This window comes from Gymnoscopelus microlampas (assembly GCF_963454915.1).
Source record: "Gymnoscopelus microlampas genome assembly, chromosome: 1".
In the NCBI taxonomy this organism is placed as follows: domain Eukaryota; kingdom Metazoa; phylum Chordata; class Actinopteri; order Myctophiformes; family Myctophidae; genus Gymnoscopelus; species Gymnoscopelus microlampas.
The window spans coordinates 22667234-22691889 of NC_139962.1; the positions used below are offsets into that span (position 1 = coordinate 22667234).

The 24656-nt window shown below is 40.7% G+C and overlaps 1 protein-coding gene across 1 annotated transcript in view; it reads left to right on the forward strand.

Annotated features, from left to right (window-relative positions):
• Positions 1-24656, forward strand: part of tln2a (talin 2a) — a 181542-nt gene that overhangs the window by 150295 nt on the left and 6591 nt on the right. Inside the window, exons 42-53 of the mRNA XM_084065302.1 lie at positions 1528-1698; positions 2604-2750; positions 3881-3982; positions 4236-4355; positions 5217-5363; positions 11520-11686; positions 13534-13717; positions 14367-14492; positions 17712-17828; positions 20561-20746; positions 22580-22687; positions 22848-22953. Coding sequence (XP_083921428.1) covers positions 1528-1698; positions 2604-2750; positions 3881-3982; positions 4236-4355; positions 5217-5363; positions 11520-11686; positions 13534-13717; positions 14367-14492; positions 17712-17828; positions 20561-20746; positions 22580-22687; positions 22848-22953 — 1681 coding nt within the window. The remainder of the gene's footprint in view (positions 1-1527; positions 1699-2603; positions 2751-3880; positions 3983-4235; positions 4356-5216; positions 5364-11519; positions 11687-13533; positions 13718-14366; positions 14493-17711; positions 17829-20560; positions 20747-22579; positions 22688-22847; positions 22954-24656) is intronic.

A 24656-nucleotide genomic window follows, 5' to 3' on the forward strand; every position in this document is an offset into this window, starting at 1 on the left:
CACACACACACACACACACACACACACACACACACACACACACACACACACACACACACACACACACACACACACACACACACACACACATATACTGGCCCTCATTTATCAATGGAGCGTACAAACCAGCTTAAATTCAAGCCCAGGAATCAGCTTACGCCCACGTCCAAGTGAGAATTCAGAAAACAATCACAGCGTAAGAATCGTCCACTGTTGATAAATGTGGCGTAGACTCTCCCCAGCTGTTTTTGAACATGAAGCAGAGGAATACGGCCAAGAAGAGGAACTTCTCCATGTGTGAAGTTACCCCACCAATCATCTCCATGGATTCACACACAGCTACACAGCACATACACCTATCATATGCGGGGAATGGCTCATGCTATTTGCATACACAGGGCACAGACCCGATACCTGACATAGAAACGTACAATAAGAAAATATAACACAAATAAAACAAAAATACGATTGCATTCGTACTATAAGGTGTCACGATATGTCAGAAGATTGCGGTCTGGGGAAGAAAAAAAAGAAAAAGATATGCATGTTCTTTTTTAATTCTAGCCATAAGTAACAATATATCCTAAACGAAAACCTGAATCATGAATTAAATAATAAATAGCCTATGCGTCGCCTATTCCTGTAGGCCTCCATTGTTGAATGACACCAATCACATCATCATGATTAATACGTTTGGGTTTTAATTTAGCCCCCGAGCAATGCCACTGTGACCCGCACACTCTGCTGCAAAATAAAGGAGTCTTGCGTGCTCCCGTGGTCCGTGGCTGTTGCACCTCGTTTATGGAAGATAGCCTGGGGCTGTCATAATTTGAATGTTTATGGAGTGATTGATGAATGCGTAAACATTAATGGATGAAGGCTGGTGTGTGGTGGGTGGGCTGGTTACCTCCGATCTCCGCTGCAGTCCCGTCACTTGCACTGGGCAGTGGGCAGACTTCTCCTTGAAAATATTCCAGCGGAGCTGTCCCCAAAATCCTCTCGCATGCACTCATACAGTATATCTTAACGCAGAGCCAGTAAAGCACTGTTTAAGCACTGTTTATGGCTGAATGATTAAGAATCTCACTTGTATCATTGTAAATATGTTAAATTGTTTTTAATTGCACAATGTTAATTGCTTGTACACTTGGAAATATCCTTCCAATTTCATATGACACATCGTCGATGTATGTATTATTTATTAGTTTTATAGCTATACATTTTTGGATTGAATAGATATGTTTAGATGCCTGTCAGATGGTCAGACAATGCTTTTCCGCTGGTCTACGATGGAACAAACTGGTGCAGCCAAAGCCTACACGTCCTCAGACCTGACGTGAGATCTGAGCCGGCCGTACGCTCCAGTCAAAGTCACGATAGAATGATAAATGCCCGACAATAGCCGTGATCTTGGTGTACACCCATTATTTTTTTTCAACAACATTCAATGCAGTGGGTCATGGAAATGCAGACTGTTTTCTGCACAACTTGTATCCCATTCTAACCTTTGACCTTTGGGGTTCTCAGGTGACCCAGCTGGCGGGGTATTTTGAGCCTCTGACGATGGCGTCGGTGGGAGTGACATCGAGGCTGAGTGACCACCAGCAGCAGATGACCTTCCTGGACCAGACCAAGACCCTGGCTGAGTCTGCCCTGCAGATGCTCTATGCTGCCAAGGAGGGCGGAGGAAACCCCAAGGTACATCATATGTAATAATAATATATGATATATGTGATTATAATATGTCGCTGTCAGGCAGAAACCTTGTGTCATCAACGTATTTCAACTTTTTATGTTTCTTTTCCATAAATCAGCGGTTCTCTAACTTTAAAAATAGCAGATCGACAAGCTCATAGTCACTTGAGCTTCTATGAGCTTGTATATCTGCTATTTTTGAATAGCAGATAGAGCACTGCAGAGGGCAGGTGTGTGTCTGTGTCCAGCTGATGTTTGTTGACGCTCGTTAATGTTATTGGCATCAAGGCAATTATGCTTCTGCACTGTCAAATAGGCCAACATCTAATCTAAGATTAGTGGGACTCATTCAAATGACCACCAGTGAGTCCCTAACAACATCACTGTTTTATATTAGATTTATTACATATTATATTATAATATAATATAATATATATATATATATATATATATATATATATATATATATATATATATATATATATATATATATATATATATATATATATAATATATAATAACATATATTATATGTTATATATATATATATATATATATATATATAATATATAATAACATATATTATATGTTACCTGACAATTAGTCATATATCGGTATCGGTTGATATCGGTATTGGAAATTAGGAGTTGGATAATATCAAAATATCGGTCAAAAAGTCAATTTCGGACATCCCTAATTAGCTTTTCCTATTTCCTAAACGGGCCATGTTACGTCCTTGTGGAAGTTGTGGATCTGCTACTTTTGATACTTTTGTGTGTGACGCTGTAGTATGATCAAGTATAGGGTGTTAATTTACGGGAAAGAAAGTTTGAATATGGAGATAAGAGGTTTCTGTCCGACAGCAACGATATATAGAACCTGACATGGCGTCCTTGTACTCTCCACAGGCGTTCCATACCCATGATGCCATTGCTGAGGCCGCCCAGCTCATGAGGGAGGCGGTGGATGACATCATGGTCACTCTGAACGAGGCTGCCAGCGAGGTGGGCATGGTGGGCGGCATGGTGGACGCCATCGCTGAGGCCATGAGCAAGGTGGGTACCGTTGGTTTTAACCACTTTAAACCTTCTAGACTTTAAAACTCTGTGCTTGGACCACGTTTTTCCATCCACACCAAATATCTTCACCCAAAATAGCCGAAATACAAGCTGTTGTTTGTAGATCTGCTATTTTTGGCAAATGTTCCCCCCAGATTACTGGATGATGGGGTTCAAGTGCTTAAGCCTGATCTATTATGTCATGTGATGAAAATTGCAGATCTTCAGGTTATTTATCTAGGAGCTTGTAGATCAGACGTTGTAGATGACTGATGACATAGACTGGCTACATGATGTCTTGGTTTTAGTTTTCCCATGGGGGTTGTCCCATCCAATCTGCAACTTTATGTCAAACTTAATGTTTCAGCAAGAGTAAGTAATTAAGGTTATATGAGCTGGATTTGTGTGTGTGTGTGTGTGCACTGTGCACGCTTGTGGTTTGTGCAGTATATTTGTGTGTGAATGCGAGTGTGTGTGTGTGTGTGTGTGTGTGTGTGTGTGTGCGTGTGCAATGTGCATGTGCGTGTGCATGCGTGCTTGTGGTTTGTGCAGCGTGTGTGTGTGTGTGTGTGTGAGTGCGTGCTTGTGGTTTGTGCAGTATATTTGTGTGTGTGTGAGTGCGTGATAATAATCCATTGGGATACTGGTCATGCTTCCAGAGGTGACTTAAAGGATTGAAGGCATGTGTGGAATCGACCTCAGGTCTTAATGGGTCCAACTCACTGGGCTGTGGATGCATATCCCGACTGCATCTTTTACAAGTTGTTGTCATTCCTTTCCCCATATAGCAATCTACTGTTTGTGTCACATACGTAAATGTCAGATGAATGACCTACTGAACTCTATTAATTGCAATTTAGCCTTCCTATTGTGTTGACTTGTATATGAAGTGATACCAGTGTGTGTATTGTACTGGTGATGGTAGTTTAAAAAGGTTCAATGAAAGCTGACTCGTTACTGGATGCGTAATTAATTTAGGCTGATCCTGATCGGCTGCCAAAGTGCATTTTATAATTGAAGCTGATCTGACTTTGTGTCTGGAAAGTTGAAATTATGAACAAATTATTCAATGATAAAAGTTATAACGTGTGTGTGTGTGTGTGTGTGTGTGTGTGTTCTCTCCTCAGTTGGATGACGGTACACCATCAGACCCTGAGGGTTCGTTTGTGGATTACCAGACCCACATGGTCAAATACTCCAAGGCCATCGCTGTCACTGCTCAGGACATGGTACGATGACACCCATAACTAAATGATCAAAGTCATAACAGCTTATCTACTATAATGACTCATCAATTTAAAAATGTTTCAAGATGACTGCCATCTTGACATCTGAGAGAATGACAACATCTGTTTTCTGACTTGGTGTTCTATGTAGTTTTCTAAAATGTATAGGTTTGGCTTCCAAACATCTTAACCTACTTATGCTGTTGTAATGTTGAGGTTTTGTATTGACGGGTCTGTTGATGCATTTTCCTGTCAGATGACCAAGTCGGTGACGTGTCCTGATGAGCTGGGGAGCCTGGCCTCCCAGGTGACGGCTGATTACAGCCAGCTGGCTCTACAGGGACGACTGGCCGCTCACACTGCTGAGCCAGAGGAGGTAAGACACGTCTGTCTGACTGGCTGACAGACAGACAGAAGAAGAGCTACTCTGTTGCACATTGAGAGCTACTCTATGCAGCTCATAATGTGAGGAATATACTATACTGAAAGGAGTTTATAAGTGTGTGAACTTTATTTTCTTTTATTTATTACATACAAACATTTTTTAAAGTTTTAAATTAGTTTGGCACCTGCTGGGTTGGATGAGTGTCTATTTGACCCAGAGACAAATACAGAATTATCTAAAGAGGAGTTCCCACCTGTCTTGCATTTACTGTATGCTAGAGCACACTGTTTTCTTAACCTGTGGGCCGGGAACTACTGGTGGGCGAGGGTATCGCAAGTGGGCAATTCAGTTAAAAAAATGGTTAAATAGGAGCTTAACTAAGTAACCACCCATCTGATCACTTAACCCCATCGGCCTACCCATCTGTCCACTTGGTTTGATGGGTGGGCCGTGAACGCTTTCTAGATTTTCAATTGACAAAGTCTTAAAGGTTTCATGACATGCTTGTTTACAAAACATTAGAAGTCTTTATCATGTTCCTTCAAACTTCTATTAAAAGGTTTTAACTGAAAAACCACTCCAGTGAGCCCCCCCCAAAGAAGTAGGGGAGAGGCGGGGAGGAGAGGGGGTGGGATTAATGGACTGTGACGTCAAAGTCTTTATCAATTATTCAGAAAACCCCAGACCACAGAAAATCCACTGAATGTTCAAAGTTTTTTTTGGGTGTAATAGAGGTTAAAAAAATGTTTAAAAAAAAAGAAATTTGATGTCATGAAACCTTTAACTCACAGTAGCATTAACATATTCCAGGAGGATGGGGGTATTTGTAACTTTTGTCTGTCCTGCTTGCAGATTGGTTTCCAGATAAAGAGCCGGGTGCAGGACCTGGGTCATGGATGTATCTACCTGGTGCAGAAGGCAGGAGCGCTGCAGGTCACCCCATCAGACGGCTTCACCAAGAGAGAGCTCATAGAGTGTGCCCGCGCTGTCACAGAGAAGGTACTGTTAACACATAATAAAGCAGGGCTCTTCAACAGGTAGTCCGGGACCACTAGGGGGTCCTCAGAGTTGCTACAAGGAGGCCACCAAATCTTGTATTTACTTGAACCACTTGAACCATAGGCTAGCATCTGCCTAGAACTTTAGCCAAAAATATTTTCAGCAAAGCGGTTTAGTGTGTAAAAAAGAGCAGACCAAGTATAGAGTGACTGAGCCAGTACAGAACCAGTCATGTTTACTAAGCGTAAAGTTTACTAAGTATTGACTGTTTAAGTGGTTAAATCATGAAAATAAACATCAACATGAATCCAACACTGATGATGATAGTGCTATCAAACAAGTCTATGAAATCTATGAAAAAGTTATAGTTATAGTGGGGGTCCCTACTTCATCTCTCTCTCTCAGCTAGGGGGTCCTTGGGTTGAAAAACATTGAAGAGCCCTGACATAGAGTGTAGCCGCGCTGTCACTGAGAAGATACTGTTAACACATGATTCCTTTAATATCCATCTATTTTACCTCCGATACAGAGTCAATGTCACTGTAGGCATTTTCGTCGAATGTTCACACTATTATACTGTAGGTATTTTATAGGGCTCATGTGGTTAATACTGGCATTTCCCTGTAGAAAAGTACTCAATCATAGATACTACTGAAACTGTATATATTTTTTGCTTACGAATGCAAAGGTTCGTATACAGCATACACAATGAACGAATAAATGATTACTTTTATACAGGACACATTGTGCTTTACTTTCCTCTTTACATAAATGATGTATTGGGGAGGTTGTCTTATATTGTTCTTTTGCTCCCAGCCTTTAGTGTCTTCATAAAAGACTTTTATAAAGTTCAAGTAATAAATCACAAAATGTCAAATTCCTGCAAGTCGTTTGCAAACTGTTTTCTTATTCACAGGAACTGCCGATGGCTGTTCCTTTTTATGCAGTGGTGGAAAGTAACTAAGTACATTTACTCAAGTAGAGTAGGCTACTGCACTCACTCAATTTTCCGGCGTAATCTTAATGCTCGCCTCTTCAGACCCGACCTCAGCCCTTAGCACTTTACCTAGATATGATGTCCATGCAGACATACCGTGGTCATCTGTTCTCACGTTTTTGTTGACCACAATGTTACATTTTTTATTTAGATAATACTTTATTTAGACAGTTGCTAGGGTCATTGTGTACCTGGTTGTTTAATGGGTATCCTTTAGTTTCAATGTACAGATTATTTTTGATCTACTACTCTACTACATCTCAGCAAATATTGTGCTTTTGTAATTATTTTAAAACTTGTACAAGTTACTTTGCAGATTTTGCTTATTATTAATACAAAACATACATTAACCAATTAAGCCATATTTTATACTTCAGCTATTCGGAAACATCTGATCCACAAGCTTGTGAGCTTGTAGGTCAGCTGTTTTTTAAAGAAAAATTTGAGAAGAAAAATGTGAGTACTTCTACTTTGCTACCATGTAGTTATACTAAGTATAATTTTGATGACAGTACTTCTGTACTTTTACTCAAGTACAGTTTTACTTAGTATTTTTATATTGTGGCATTGCTACTTAAAGGAGTTGTTCACCCCAAAAATGACTTATCTTCTATGAATTGCACACCCCATGAAGCCTTGAATTCATGGATTGTTTTAGTTTTTTGTCGCATTCTTAAGCCAATAATTTGATTACCGGTGGAAAGATGCTAATGTATCCGGTAGGAGACACAAAGTAGACTCTTTGTGTCTCCTACCGGAAATACACCCAGTAATCAAATTATTGGCTCAGGAATGCGACAAAAACTAAAAGAAATCCATGAATTCAAGGCTTCATGGGGCGTGCAATTGATGAAATCTGTGTACTTTTTCCACTACACAGTTTTTAGGGAATCCAATCACGATCGAGTGAGAGTACGTTTATGAGCAACGATGTGCGGACTGAATGAAGCCTCCTCCCCTCGTTAATAACTCATGCAGGAGCTGTTAACAGTTCACCCCAAGTGGCTCCGCTGTCCGACAGGCGCATCAATAACCTGATATAAGGCTTAGGGCTGCATCGCTCTCTGTACGAACAAAGATGTTTCGCTTAGGATGAAAGCATGAGCTGAGCTGTGTAATGCCCGGGATTCGAACCCGCTTCTCCGTCATGGGAAGCCAAACATCTTAACCCATTAAGACCTGAGACCGATTCTACAAAATACCGTCTAAAACAGTTGCTCTCAAACTTTTTTCGTGCCAAGGACCCCCAAAATGATTTGTATTTGGCCGTGGACCCCCCCATCTGAAAATGTTATGTGCCAGGGACCCCCAGAAGAAAAGATTAGTGTTCAAACACTTTCAAGATTTTTCAAAAATGTTAAAAAATAGCAGATGTACAAGCTTGCAGCGCGACACAAAGTGACGCTCTGAGCTTGTAGAATGTAGTATATATACTGATATTGAGCAGATATATTTGCTCAAGGGAGATATTAGGCTTTTGGTCTTCAGTCAGAGGCTCTCTGTTAGGCCTGTTCTTGAGAAGGACCATCCTCTGTTTCGTTTAAGTGGAATGAAAAAATCTATCCAATGATCCCAGATTTGTAAACAAACGTTTTCATTCCTTTGTTGTCACTTTTCATTTGCTTGTGCAATGCTATATATATATATATATATATATATATATATATATATATATATATATATATATATATCCAAGAGAGCCAAGAGGTTATCTCCGTTTAGCCCGGGGATATATTACACTTTCGAGTTTCAAGCAGTGCTACTCGAGTCGTCAACCAGTTATCCTACCTGACACCAGGATCTAAGTGTCTCAATAGAAAAGTAGAGAGTTCACCTCCAACCACTGCACATTCTACTAATGCAAAAGTCAATCCATTACAGATGTTCTAGTTATATAGTATTAACATACTCTACCATACAGATGTTTTAGTTATATATTAAAGGTAGGCTAAGTGATTTTCTTTGGTTAAAATAAGTGTTAAATAGCTCTATATTCTGATAGTACTCATTGCTATAGAGTGTTTGTTCAGTAAAAGGAGTCTCCTTGTCTCTCCAGCTCTTTATAAAACAGAAAATGCATTTTCGTTTCAGTTTCAGTTTCATTTCCAATTTTATCCAATCAGGATAGAGAACTCAATCAGGATATAGATTAAACAAGTGAAATTGGAAGTGATGACACTAAGAAATGAGCAGGCAAAATTGGAACTGGATCACTATAAAAATTAAGCTTAAAAATGGGTACTTTCTCCTGATTGGCTGAGATTTTGACACCTACCAGAAAATGTATTTTCTGTTTATTAAAGAGCTGGAGAGACGGGGAGACTCCTGTTACTGAACAAACACTCTATAGCAATGATTACTATCAGAATATAGTGCTTTAACCTTTTAACAAAATACTTTTTGTTTTAACCCAAAAATATCACTTACCCTACCGTTAAAATACTCTACCATACAGATGTTCTAGTTATATGGTATTAACATACTCTACCATACAGATATTTTAGTTATATAGTATTAACATACTCTACCATACAGATGTTCTAGTTATATAGTATTAACATACTCTACCATACAGATGTTCTAGTTATATAGTATTAACATACTCTACCATACAGATGTACAGTACTAGTTGTATTCTACTAACATACTCTACCGTACAGATGTACTAGTTATATTGTATTAACATACTCTACCATACAGATGAACTAGTTGTATTTCTATTAACATACTCTACCACACACATTGCTTAAAATGTATTTATTCATAAAAAATAAGTTCCGGATTGCAGCTTTGTGATATGTATATTAATGTGTTAGTTATATTGACATGGGGACAGACCCAAGTGGCTATTTTGTATTCAACACGCGTTCTGTTTTTTATTTGCTTGATTTGCAGGGCTCTCACTGACTCTTCCATCCATTATGGCGTTTATTCAAGAATTCTCTTAAATCTTATTTTTTTCTAATTTGAGCGAGAGTTCCCCTCTCGCCTCTCCAGTTAATCTACTTCCCCTGCCAGTCATAAATCTGAGACGGAAACCAATTGACTTGAAACTAATTTGACAAATCTTCAGTCCACTGACTGGGGTGATGCTGTAGCGAGCCGCGGTGCTGACGTGATATTCTTCTGTCACAGCAAATTGTTGCTGCCGGGTAGAAACCTTGTATTTCCATATTTCAACTCATAAAAGTCGCAGATTTTTTTTGTTGAAAATATCAGATCTGGTCGCCTATTTTCACTATTTATTGATACATTATAGAACGGTAAAGTGGTTAAGTGCCTGTGGGTTTTAATTTAACCAATGAAAAGTATTAACAAGAGCTTGTGACTAAATAATAACGACATTGGATCCATTTGGAACGCAGGTTCTTTTTTTCCCCCATGCCCTGAAAAGTTAATGTTTTGGAAATACAAGCCCCACAGCAAAGAAACGACCAGCTCCTCTAGCTACGCTTCTTTGGTTTCTAAAATTGAGAGATTTATCCATCAAACTCAACGAGCATGTGGTCGTAAACAAGGAGTGGAATCATTCCTCCAAATCCTAAATGATTACTTTATCACTGCTTTTGACTTGGAGAGTGAGTATATCTCATTGTAATCAAATTGACCGCTATAGCAACACTGGCTAAATGAGTTTGACCAATTAAGCCTGATTTAAACTTTGTCGTACAACGGTGTCGCGCTGCAAAAATAGAATCTAGAAGCTCACAATGTGTCACATTGCCGGCATAATGAACCCATTAAAACCGGGAAAGCATCTGTGTCATTTTAGGTTTTAGTTGGGTATTCAAAAATAGCAGATTTACAAGCTCACAGTGCGTCACTTCGTGCCGTGCTGGGAGCTTGTACATCTGCTATTTTTTAACCATTTTTGAAAAATCTTGAAAGTGTTTGAAGATTTTTTTTAATTTTTTACAGAAATCTTTTGGGGGGGTCCCTGGCACAAAACATATTTTCAGATGGGGGTCCGCGGCCAAATATATATCAATTTGGGGATCCTTGGCACGAAAAAGTTTGAGAACTCCTAAATCCTGATTTTAATGGTCTTAATGGGTTAAGCATAATAGACGGATTTCCGCGCGACGTCATCACAGAGCAGAATGCGCAATCTGCGCATGCTCGGGGGAAACGAATTGTTGCGCCGTTCACTCTGTTGTTATGTTCGGGAGTTAGATAGCCATAATTCTGCTATTATAGGCATAATAGGCATAATGCTGCTATTATATACAAACAGATCCAACTTTCAACAAATCATTTTTATTGAGTAAACAAGGTATTACAAACTGCATAATTTAATCTACTTTCATTAAACCCGGTGAAGATCATTTCTTTTATGAATGGACATTTGACCAGAGCTGCTGCGGGTAATGGCGCCCTCTATAGGCTTACCCCTCCTCTGCGCGGTCATATCCTCTCAATGTTTACAAACATGAAACCCGTCTATAGGCCATGGCTATTTTTGAGAATTTTGACCTACTGTGTAAAGACATGTCCAAAATGGTGACGCCACAGTCTTCACCTATTTTACACTCAAATATATTTGGACAGCTGTGCTGTGACATGCTGCCAAAACACATAAAACATATTCTGTGTCTGATTTACTCTAATTAGCCAGTTCTTTGTAACTAGTGCTAGTCTCAGCAGTAACTCTGCAACTTCAAAGAGGTCAAGTTTCCTCACATAAATACTATAAAGAGATGATCTAATTCACCAGTACTGCAAAAAATGGAAAATCCAGTCAATTCCTGGCATGAAACATACCATCTCCCCTAATCTGTCTTGTAGTGTTTACTATGGTAAACTAAAACTATGAGAAAACTAAATAAAAACGAAATGAAGAACGCAAAACTAATTAAAGCAAAATGTCAATCATGTTTATACATCCACCCTCATATCTGAGGTCATGCATTCTTTCATCCTACATTTATCAGCAATAAATCCTCATAGAAACTAACTTTAGAATATAATTCGAATCAAATAAGAAACTGAAAACTAAATAAATAGTGAATATTACAAAACTATAATAACCACGGTGTGTTGTGTTTGCACCGGTTTCTTTGGTGTTGCTAATGACTCTGGTATTGTGTGTGTGTGTGTGTGTGTGTGTGTGTGTGTGTGTGTGTGTGTGTGTGTGTGTGTGCGTGCGTGTGCGCGCGCAGGTATCTCTGGTCTTGTCGGCCCTCCAGGCTGGTAACAAGGGCACCCAGGCGTGTATCACAGCTGCCAGTGCGGTCTCTGGCATCATCGCTGACCTGGACACAACCATCATGTTCGCTTCCGCCGGCACGCTTAACGCAGAGAACGACGAGTCCTTCGCAGACCACAGGTGAGACTGGAACTCTGTGTGTGTGTGTGTGTGTGTGTTGGTAATACTTTACTTGCGAGGGCCAAATGTCTCCACAAGCAGTAGTTCCCAACTTGAGTTCACAGTGATACTCTTTGGAGCTACCTTAGTCCAAATGTGAAAACATGTGAAAACAAAATCATAACTTTTCCTGGTCCTCACAGGAGTTGTTTTATGGTTAAAAATGATTTTTGGTGTTAGGCTTTCACTTAGGACATCATTCAGGCTGGGATTAGGATTAGGTATTTTAGAGGAGAGGTTCAAAGGTTGGGGTAGGCGTTATGCCTGATTTATTCTTAGGTCTGTGTCAGTGTCAATCACTGAAAACAGCAGATCTACAAGCTCACAACGTGTCACGCTGCGACATGCTGTGAACTTGTAGATCTGCTATTTTCAGCTTTACGGTTAAAATGGCCACAAAAAAAAACGTGGCAATGGCATTGATCAAATTGGTCTCCTAAAATGTTGATGTCCTCACAAGTATAGTATACAACTGTGTGTGTGCGCACACATAACCTCAGGGCTCCCTTGTTTAACAGATCATCGCAGCAACTCCAAGCCGATTGATGTCACCACTGCTGTGCACGAGACGTCCCATGTGCATAGTTTACACTCTGTATTACGTGCGTGTGCATATATACCTGTGTGTGTGTGTGTGTGTGTGTGTGTGTGTGTGTGTGTGTGTGTGTGTGTGTGTGTGTGTGTGTGTGTGTGTGTGTGTGTGTGCGCGCGCGCGCGTGTATATGACAGAGTGATGTATGTCAAAGTGTAGACAGAGACAAATACAGAAGTTAAGCCCGGGGCTGACAGGGAGACATATAGCTGTAGACTAGGAGGTCTGTGTGTGTGTGTCAGGGTGACATATTGGCTGTAGAACAGGGAGGTGGGGATGTCTGGAAACCAGGGATCACAAATCACCCTCGTCATCCTCAGGGTGATGAAGGCAGACGGAGGCAGTCAGTCCCACACCAAACACTTGACTCTGGGGGGAGGGAGGGTTCCTTCAACCATGGGAAACTTCACCACTTTGTGGAATCTGAGCTCTCTGGGGGGAGTCGCAAAATCTGGAGGAAGATTGTTCATAACCAATTTTGTCCTGCCAGCAACCAGGACAAATCCTCTAGGATTTTAACGATTCCAGTTCCTTTTATTCCCTCTTAACGGTCCGATTCCTTAACGATTCTTGTTGGGGGTTCCAAATGGACCCTAACCGGTCTGTAACTCTGAGAGTGTGCAAATTGGACCAAATGTACCCTTACGGGTCCATTTGGTTCCATTTGTACACTCTCAGAGTTATGGTGGTCCATGAAATGTTAAAGTTTGAGAAAAAACGGTATTGTAATTTTATAGCAGACGTGAAGTCCATATAACCAGCTCTGACAGTGTGATAAAACCGGTTCCGGAAACGGTTCCAAATGTGATGGAACAAATTCCTCAATGTTGGATCCGGTTCCACCCGATTCCTCCGGTTCTGGATCCAAACCCTATACCTTTCAGTGAGTCAAACTGGGCTGCTACTACAGTATGAATAATAACCCAGATACGGTATACTTCCCGGCCACAGGTCCCATGTGGGTTGTAGTGACCTAAAACGGTATTATGGTACAGTAGATTAGATTCAGCTATTTAACCACTTTCAATGTTGCCGTTAATTGTGGAATTTCATCGGACAGAATCTGTAGCAGATTACTGGAGTGTACAGCGGGCGGGGAGATTTTGTTCCTCTTGTCATCACAAATTTAAAGTCCATGCACAAATTTAGCACCTTTATTAATCTGTGTTTGGTGTGCCTGAGATAACATTGTCTTTCATCCTGGTCCATCGTGCAGGGAGAACATCCTGAAGACGGCCAAGGCCCTGGTGGAGGACACCAAGATGCTGGTGTCGGGTGCAGCCTCCGGGCAGGACAAGCTGGCGCAGGCTGCCCAGTCCTCTGCTAAAACCATCACCCAGCTCACTGACGTGGTCAAACTGGGTGCTGCCAGCATCGGCGCCGACGACCCGGAGACACAGGTCAGACCAACCCCACCCAAAGTCACTTTAACCACTTAAACCCTATATACTTTGTTGATCGGGGTCCCCCAGGAGTCTATAGTAGGTCCCCTCCTTTTTTCCCAACTACATCTATATCTCTTAAGGGAAAATAGCTGATCTATAAGCTCGCAATGCATCGCAACGCAACACGTTGCGAGCTTGTAGATGAGTTATTTTTGCAGAATGTTGTTGCTGAATTATGACATGGCTGAAATAGGGATGCTAGGGTTTTTATAGTTAAAGGGGAATTTCACTTCTGGAGTCATTTTATGTCTAACTCAGGCTTTTGTGTGCACCCTTTGATATCAATTTGATCAGACATACCCCCCTCCCATATAAACCCATTCAAACTCCACGTTAACCATGTTAGACTAATTGAAAACACACATCCTTGGTATTGACTGATATTGTCCTTGTAATGCATGAGTAAACTGGCCCTTTTCTATTCCTTTTTATTTCTTCTGCAACTACAAATGAATGGAGCCTGTACGAAAAGACAAAAGAAAAAGTGGGGTTTTTGTGTTGTAGTAGTCACTGTTCGGTTCTAAACTTTGAGAGTTTCCCTTTTTTTTCCAAGGCTGACTATGACAGTGTCCTGTCTCTCTCTCTGTCCTGTCTCTGCATGTAGGTTGTTCTCATCAACTCTGTGAAAGACGTGGCCAAAGCTCTGTCAGAGCTCATCAGCGCCACCAAGTGTGCAGCGGGCAAGGCTGCAGACGACCCATCCATGTACCAGCTGAAGAGCGCTGCCAAGGTACCACGCTAGCACTGTACTGGTGATGTTCATTATAACCCAGTGGTTGTCAAAGTGAGGTCCTTAAAGGGGTTCCAGGGGGTCCCCAGCTAAATTAGTAAAAAAAAGCATAAAAATCTGTTTAACTAGTTTAACCCCGTATACGTTGGCTATATATTTAAAACTACAAGATCTTTCAAGTTTTTTTGAAAATAGCAGATCTGCAAGAGCTCGTAGACCTGCATTTTCAAAAAATCTTGAAAGAAATATGAAAATGTTGTATTTCTTTTTACCGTTTAAAACATAAATCTTATATGGGGGGGGGGGTCCCTGGCACAAAACCTTTAAGATGGGGGTCCGCAGCCAAATAGATTTTTCTTTTCAATTTCCTTGATATGAAAATGTTTGAGAAACACTGCTATAACTATTGCTCACTGGCCGCTTGCCTTCTGTCTGTAACAGAAGCTGTGCTGCACTGCCCCCTAGTGACGATGGCTTTTTTACCCTTTTTGTCAGATGCAAAGTAGAAAGATGAACTTGTTCATCCCGCTTCTACAGAGAATGCATCTGTTCCCTATTATATATTCTTTTTTTCCCCTTGCTTTTATACTAAATGGCATTTTTATGTTGAAATATTTCAATTTTGGAAAAAAACAAACAACTTTGTTTTAAAACATTTTGTGTGCTGTTGTACTTGGCCCTGTTCCATACTGTAATTAGGGATGGGTATCGCTAGGATTTTATAGATTCATATTTTGCTATTCTGGTTCTTATCGATTCGCTATTTCAGTTCCAAATTTAAAACTAAATAGGACAAATGTTTAGATAACAAAAACATATTTTAAGTGTTCACTGAAGTAAATAGTATTTACTATTACTAGTACAAACTAAAAGTAGTACCTGAGATACAGCCAATGCTAAAACGTTCTGTCCTGTTTAAATGAACCAAACACTGTTGTCCCTGTAGTGTAAACTATTAAATCAATAATTGTCAACTTTAAGGAATGTAATAAATAGTAACCTCTCATAATGTTTATTCCCTGACAACACAATGTTAAGCAGTAGCAGTTAAAGTTTATTATACCCTAATAAAGTTGTTTTTATTCTGTTTCTGTAAAGTAACTTCATGAGTACCTAGAAAAGCGCTATATAAATGTATTATTATTTATAGGAAACCTACTGGACGCTTAACTGATCTAGGATTTTACCGATTCTGATTCCTTCATTCTTATGGGTACTCATCCAGTACCCACCAATTAGGATTCCGTTCCTACTTGGAACCGAATTTCGATACCCAACCCTAACTGTAATATCCCATAACTCAGTTGGTTCCAGGACCCTTGGCAGAAGAACCTGGAATGGTTACCCCCCCTAGCTCTGATCTTAATCATGTCCTGGTGAGCATTTATTAAGAAAGAAAGGCATGGTGTGTGTAAATAATAGATACCCCATAATAAACCCCCTTCCCATTGACAAAACCATTAATCAGTAGCACCACCGCTCCCTGCGTTCACCAAACCAGTGTGCACCAGTAAACCTAAAGATGGGTCCCACCGAAGTCAATGGGTCGTAAATGAGAGTTTGAAACAACTTGAAACAAGGACGTTTCCAATCGCAAAAAGAGTCATTGTGATCACGAGGGCCTGAGGCGAGACCTACAGTACAACACGTTTGAGTCTCACCGCCCTCCCCTCGTAATGGACACTTCCTGTTGAGAAGTTAGATATCCCTATGTTCCAGGTTGTTTGAAAGCACACCCTAAAATACTGCATGTCATCACAGTTCCAGGTTAACTGACTCACTCATCAAGGTATCATTTTATGTAATACATCTCCCTTTTTATGAGTTTCCAAGCCCTGGGGTAAACCACTATTGTAAGTGCTTTCTAGAATTCCACTTTCACTCTTTTTTTCTCCTTTTATTTTACAAGGGACCATTTAAATAGACTTTGTAATGTATTGTATACAAATGACTTTTAAAATGGTCTTAAGGGAACACTTTACAGTACCCTTTTCCAACACTCCAACATGATGTCACTTTGTTTCCTTTGCTGGCTGAAAACAGCCAATCTACAAGCTTTAGCCTTAATTCATTACACATACAGGGCATCTGGGTACATGAAAGATGTAGGTAGCTTGCTACCACCCATAGTAAAAGTGTTTCAATATGCCTGTTGGCAGTATAAATTCATAAATGCTTATAAATGATATGGTGGGCACATCTATATCTATGAAGTCAGATTCAACATCAACAGGCTGCCATAAAGTATATTCTAACAACGATGCAAAAATAAAAACAATGTTCAGGTTTTGGTTCACTGATATGGAAAAATGTGGCTTGGGTTGGAACCATATCATTTTCGTGCTGCTTCCAAGAGTGTTCCTAGTCTCTGTGTAGTTCAGTTCTGGCCCACAGCGATTATTAGGATTATGTGAATACACAATTACAATCAGATGATCATATTCAACGAGTCAAATTGCTGTACATTCATAGTACTTTGTGAATATGATCATCTGATTGTGATTAGGGCTTTTCACACGGGAGGTGACAGTAATTCATTTTCAACGAGAGACGAGCGGGCAGGTAGGGAGGCGCGGGCAATCTGATGGGCACGCGCCCGCCTGCGACAAGAGCTGGATGGCGGTCAACTGTTTTTTCAAGACAATGATTTGATACAGCTGAAGCAGGCGTAGATCGCCTGCTAGTTTACTCGCCGAGCAATTGTCCCGTATGTGTATGCTATGCGACATTAGAAGCGCAGTGCGACCCCGCTGATCCAAGCTAGTACTTAGGCGTTGTGTTGCCACTCGTCCGAAAAACCCTATTATGTGTATTCAATCCCATGCTGTGGGCTATGACTGAAGGATGCAGGTACACAACAGCCACACTAGACCGGTTGGTAGGGGGCGGCCATAGCTGAAAGGGTAGAGAGGCCATCCGGGAATCAGAAGGTCCCCTGTTCGCCCTCCGGTCCTCCCAGTCTTTAAGTGTCGAAGTGTCCCTGAGCAAGACACTTAACCCCTAACTGCTCCCTGGGTGTTGTATTAATGGCACCCACTGCTCTATTTGGATGGGTTAAATGCAGAGGACAAATGTCACTTACAGTATGTACAAATGTACTGTGACAATAAATACCCCAAAGGAGTATAGGGACAAAATCATGGGCATCTCTTTGCATGAGATAAACATTGTTTCCTGTCCATTTCTGTGTCCATTCCCCGCCTCCTGTGTCATGTCCAGGTGATGGTGACCAACGTGACGTCCTTACTGAAGACGGTCAAAGCTGTGGAGGACGAGGCTACCAGAGGGACCAGAGCTCTGGAAGCCACCATAGAGTGCATCAAACAGGAACTGACGGTACGGATGGAGGGAGGGAGGGATGGGTGGGTCGATGGATTGATGGGTGGTTGATGTATATTAGGATGCATAGTTGATTAATGCATGGACATCTCAGTAATACTTTGATCTCCTCTTGATTGATTGATTGATTGAAGTGGGCGGTCATAGCTGAGTGGTTAGTGAGCCCTCCTGGGGAGCCCAGAGCCCTGGTTGTCCCAGGTACGATTCCAGGCCAGGCTAGTTGATGTGTGTCCCTGAGCAAGACTCTTAACCCCTAATTGCTCCCCGAGCGCTACACAATGGCTGCTCACTGCTCCTAGTGATTTATTCACCTGTTTCCTAGGCTGTGTGTTTTCCACTTCCTGTCGATTTCATTGGATATCATTGGTCATTTGACCAGTTTCATTGGATTTCATTGGATCAAATCGACAGGAAGTGGAAAACACACAGCCTAGGAAACAGGTGAATAGGATGAGTCAATGCAGGGGACAAATTTCACGCGTGTGCAAATATACAGTGACAAAAAACACTATATTTGGCATTTCATAGGTGAAAAATGACAAAACAAATGTTAAAAGTTAAAACCTAGGGTGTTTTTTGTAATTTTCCCGGACCAATTGCAACAACAACGGTCAGATCATTAACGGACCCTCTTTGAATCGGGTCCCCAGGATTAAAGATGTATTGCCATACCTGTCTAAACCCTTTGTTTACCCAGCTCATCTGCGTATATTCTTAAGAGTCTTATCTTTTAGATGCTGACTTGGGGAAAGGCTTATCTCCATTAGTTTAGTGGTTTCAGTGATTAGCAGGCTTTCTTATCAGCATCCCCTCAGGGCATGTGTGTACCCAGAGCCCATACACACACACACACACACACACACACACACACACACACACACACACACACACACACACACACACACACACACACACACACACACACACACACACACACACACACACACAGCATGAGAACCCAGCACATTAACTCTAGAGATCTTAAGTCATGCTGTAGCTAATTAGCTTATTAAAAGTTTGTACATTGTTTTTTTGTGCTAAAGTAGCAGCTACTGAGGACATGAATACTTACTGTATCCACAAGAGTTTCTATACACTTCACTTATTGAACCTTGTATTCATAAAACAAAACTAATAATTTGTTTGCTATTTACTGGTTTACTGATTTTCATAATCATTGTATTCTCATTAATGTATGGGAGAGATGTTTTATCACTATTCCAATGGAAATGGTAGTTTTTTTCCCACTTCTCTTTTGTTAGTATTTTTATTAGGAAAACAACCTAAATAGAACCCTATTATGAATGGCTCATTGACCAAATGACAGCTGCAGCCAATGAGATTAGTTAATAATAACGACTTGGACCATAATGACATTAGCTAAATGTTTACTTTACAGTGGCATTCTTCCACTTTGTTAAACTGTGCGCTAAAGTATTGTGTTTCTCTAATAACACTGCGTGTAATGACGAATGGATAGTTCGGCACTGAAATACTAAACTGTTTACATTTTTATCTTGTGTCATCCGGGAAAAAGCGAAGAATTGAAATGGCTTGAGACTAGCATTCAAATGCACTCAAGCTATTTTACGGTGAATACAGTAGTTAAGAAACTATGGACGATCACTTTTATGTCATTATAAGCAAAAAGGTAAAACAAATAATAGCATTAGGGTTAGATCCGATCTACAAGCTCCCAGCGTATTTTATGTGACACATTTCCTAGGAGTTTCATGGCCTTTGTTGTGAGTTTAATTGAGTCACTGTGGACCGAGAATAGATGTTCATTGTTCTTAGAAAGGAAATTGGTTTACATTATGTTGGGTACACACTGATATACACAACATGTGCTGTACAGAGTGATATAAATACATATACAAACAGACAGCCTTATTTCAATAAATTCATAATGTACTGGCAGAGATATAAAATGCAAATGTGAGTACACGCAATTACATCTGTGCCCCTTTTTACTTTAATTAGGTTGCTACAGTGTTGTTACTGTATGTACTTACAGTATTTTAATTAGCTGGTTAAAGCTACAATCCGTAAGTTTTATACCTCTCCCGACAGAGAGAGGTAATTGCGACTGTAACACCCGGGATTTGAACTCGGGTTCATCTACCGCTCACTCAAGAGGGAATCCGCCCTTGGACAGGGGCTACATTGAGCGTATGAACTTCAGGCAGTATGTGTCACTAAATGTCTCAATGGAAGAGTAGGGAGACCACCGCACATGTAGTAGTTATACTGTTTTTAGTATACTCTACCATACAGGTTGGTTCAGATGTTGAATATTATTTTAAAATGAGTTCACGTTACTCTCTCTATTACTGAGATTAGGTAGCCGCCTTTTTAGGAGACCGTAAGCAGGTTGGAGTCTATTATTTCCAATGGAAGAGTGAACGTGAACACAGCTTCTGAACCATTCTTTAGACCCATGGTCACTGAACTAAGTATCGAACCCAATCGCCACAAGCCACACAATCTTCCCAACATTTTCATATGAAAATGGCTTTTTTCAGAGAGACAAATCAGAAGGAAATTAATGTTATTATCGACCTTTCTCTGTCCCAGCAACACACACTCGCAGTAAACATAGGACGTTCATGAGATCATTTGTAGGATTTGTATACCATTTCGCCTCTAGTGGCTCCAATTGGGATGGTCTATCTTTCTAGATCAACCATCTCTGACTTGACTAATGACACCATGTTGACACTCACCAGGTGTTCCAGTCCAAGGTGGCCCCCGGTAAGACCACCACGCCTGAGGAGTTCATCCGCATGACCAAGGGCATCACCACAGCCACCGCCAAGGCGGTGGCCGCCGGCAACTCTGCCCGCCAGGAGGACATCATCCACACGGCCAACCTGAGCCGCAAGGTCATGTCTGATATGCTGAACTCCTGCAAGGTACATGTCCTCATAAACCCTTAGAACATGGGTCCTCAACAGGGGGTCTACAGCCACATCTTTGTGTGATAGGAACTTCTTTTTTTCGTTTTTTATTAACCACTTGAACCCTAGCATTCCAATTCTGAGGGGAATCATTTGCCGAAAATGGCAGATCTACAAGCTCTCGTAGATCTGTTATTTTCTGAGGTTTTGTATAGAGGGGGGAAAGAGCAGACCAAGTACAGAGGTGAAGGTCAAGTTTGCAAAGTATTGAGGGTTTAAATGTCTAAAAATGCACAATGAAGCCAATATATAACAAAAAATATTATTTTACGCAACGGATGATGGTGCTGTCAAAGAAGTCTCTGAAGCCGTCTAAAAATGGAATCTGCAACACAATTTTTGTGAACGCAGCGGAAGGAGGCGCGCCCGCGCAAGTGGAGCTTACTATGACACCGTGCTCGGCTTGTGTCTCTGTGTGTCTGTGTGTCTGTGTGCAGTTTGTGTGCACTGCCTGTGTGCAGCCAAGTAAATGTCCAATATAGACGTACCATACATCAAATGAAAGGTCTTTGAAAACTGAACACACCTGTCAAGGTTGCGTTTAAGCCCGCCCCTTCCCCCGGAAGCCACGACCCGGAGAAGGCTCCTAAAAACTCCCCATTGAAACCCCATGTTAAATGAAAAGTGCTCGAATCGCTCCCAAACTTTTTCTACCCCCCCTAAGTGGGGGTCTACGAACAAATACTTTGGGCTCGGATTTTGGCTCCGCCCCCCGGAAGTGGGTGAAACAGGCACTTCAAACACTTTGGTGAATTGTTCAAAAACATTCAAAGATTTTTTTTGGTGAATTTGTATTTTTCTAAGATGCTCCTTTTAACACAGAATGTCTTTGTATTTTAAAAAAAAAATGTATTGGTTACTTTTTTTTAAATATTTTTTTTTCATTCATTTTTTTTAATTTTTTTGCGTTCGCGCGTCTTACTTGTATACAATATGTAGTGGGGGTCCCTGCTTCATCTCTCTCTCAGCTAAGTGGTCCTTGACATGAATTCAACATGTCTGTCATGAAATCAGAGTAAGGAGCGTAAGCATGAACACCTAGTCAACAAACAACAGGGTGAATCATTACATTCTGTACGTAGAGTTCAAAGTAATGCTTCAAAGAAACTAGGATACCAGGCAAACAATGAACCTAGCATCTGTCTAACAACATGCTATCTAAATAACATTACGTACATTGAAACTATAGGATACCAGGTACACAATGAACCTAGCATCTGTCTAAACAACATGCTATCTAAATAACATTTGTGTAAAATTTAAATTAAATACAAACTAGTTAATTGACTAGTTCACTAAAAAATCAAACTAATGAATATTTCAAATCTACAAAAACTGCCTCAGAATAGGCAGCATCACAAACCACACTACGCTACACAACACTGCACTACAAAATAAGAGGACAGAAAAGAAACTCAGGAACGGCCGTCGAGGATAAAAGAGAATGACACAAGAAAGGGAGTATAAGAATCCGAATGTAAAGAAAGAAAACATTAGACAATGTGAAACGGCCAGTGAGTGAGCTGGTGTAAAAAATCAATCCAATGAATAAATGATGAGTACATCAAACTGATGCTCTCCTCCCACTCACAGCCCAGAGACCATCCATACATCTGACATCTCTAATGGCTAGTTTAAAGAATTGTTTTTGTCTTTCAACAATCCTATCCTCCCTAATATCCCAGGCTATTTTACAGGTTAAGACCTTTTAGATTTTAGACTTTTAGCCTTTAGACCTTTCAGCAGTAACATTATGTTTTTTTTTTTCTTTCTTTTTTTGTCCTCCAGCAAGCAGCTTACCATCCAGAAGTGAACGAGGAGGTGAGGAGCAGGGCTCTGATGTTTGGAACGGAGTGCACAACAGGATACATTGACCTGCTGGAGCACGTACTAATGGTAGGGTACTCTACGTATATACAGTACTGTATTTTTTATCCAGTGTACACATTGACCCTGTGGTGTGCACATGTTTGTCTTGGATGAAATTAGTCCATGATGGTGCATGCATGGCTGAGTAATAAAGTGAAAGTGATGGACTGCATGTGCATGTGCGCAGGTCCTGCAGAAGCCCACCGCAGAGCAGAAGCAGCAGCTAGCCGTGTGCTCCAAACGTGTTGCAGGAGCCGTTACCGAGCTCATTCAGTCCGCTGAGGCCATGAAAGGTATACACACACACACACACACACACACACACACACACACACACACACACACACACACACACACACACACACACACACACACACACAGTGTACAGTACACCACACTCAATGACACTCCACATGCCAAATATTATATATCTTATTATAACGGTGCTATTATCATATAATGAAAAGCATAAGCCATTAAAACATGCTGTATTATTTATTCATAAAGTAACTTTACACAGGGTTGTAGCCATTGTACAGTACCGTAGATGTTCCCCATGAATGTTTCTCATCTTAAAAATGTTCAGACATTTTCAAAATAGCAATAATAGCTGATTTAAAAGCTCACAATGTGATGCGATGCAGATCAGTTATTTTCGCCATGCAACACCATCGTATGACAAAGTAATTGGGCTTAAGTTGTTAGTGTCATCTGAGAGATCTTGCAAGCTGATTGCCAAGATGGATTCCTCAAACAGCTGATCTTGGAGATTGTGGAAAATATCTTGTATAATATGGGACATGTGTGTTCGGGGTGCATTCAAGACTCATAAAACACTCGCCTGGGTTCGATTCCACGATTGGTCAGCGTGGAGGGGAACTGGGGAGGATGCGTTTTGCGCTCACCCGGTGAAACTCCTCACTGTCAGGTGTAAATACATGGCTCCATGTAGTAGTTGTCTATCCCCTCCCCAGACCAACAGTGGGGGTCTGCAGGCAACAGGCACGGCAGTACACTGGGGAATTGACGAGTAAGCAACATAATAATCAGTCAGCCGGTCATTATTGAGAAATAAACCCTGGGTGTAATCACAGTGAAGGGTTTTATTTCTCAATAATGAGAATGAATGATAACAATAAGAATTTCATTGCTTACAGTAAAGACAGTAGTGAGTAGTCCATTAGATTATGCCAGGCTCGTCCAGCGTAACACGGACGGCTTGCAAAACTCCAGTGAGACATGCTGATCAAGTATGGATCCAGAAGATGGGACTTCTGGGTACAATGGCTACATCTGTATGTTGGAGAAGGAAGGGAAGTCCACACACTGTGTCTTAGCTCCCAGTAGAAAATTGTATTAAGTTGACAACGTTTCAAGCTGGTCAGACCTGATGAAGACCTGATGTTGTGGATTAGATATTGTCAGAAAGATCCTCTTGTAACGCACCGTTTGGTAACGCCTCTGTCCTCTGTCTTTTGCCACAGATGAAGGTAAGTCAGGAACGTTCTCTTGTTGTTTTGTGACTTCTTCACCTTCACGCGTTGTGCATCAGCTTCTCTAGTCAGAGCTGTCACGCTTTGATCCATCCTGTCACTGTGTGTAAAATGTATTTTTGAACCAGGGCTGGGCAATGTCAAATCAATATCATTATATTGATTATTTGAAACGTTTGTTTCAATTGTTTTCATTCTTTTTTTTTTACATTGCCCTCATAGTTCTCTGACGAGGTCTGTACTGTAAATATTATGGGGTGCAACAGTTATCAAACTAATCATTCATGAACAAATATCGATTTTAATAAAATCTATTTAGAAAAATAATATCCGATGTACAAGTACGGCTATTTTTGCACAAAAACATAGTAAAATGAAGTATAAAAAGTGGTTAATCAGACTAAACGATTTATTTGATTGTAAAAAAATCTATTCGAATTTATTCGTGTCAACTCGTTGATATAAAATAAATGAATGAATACAATTATAAAGAAAATACCCCG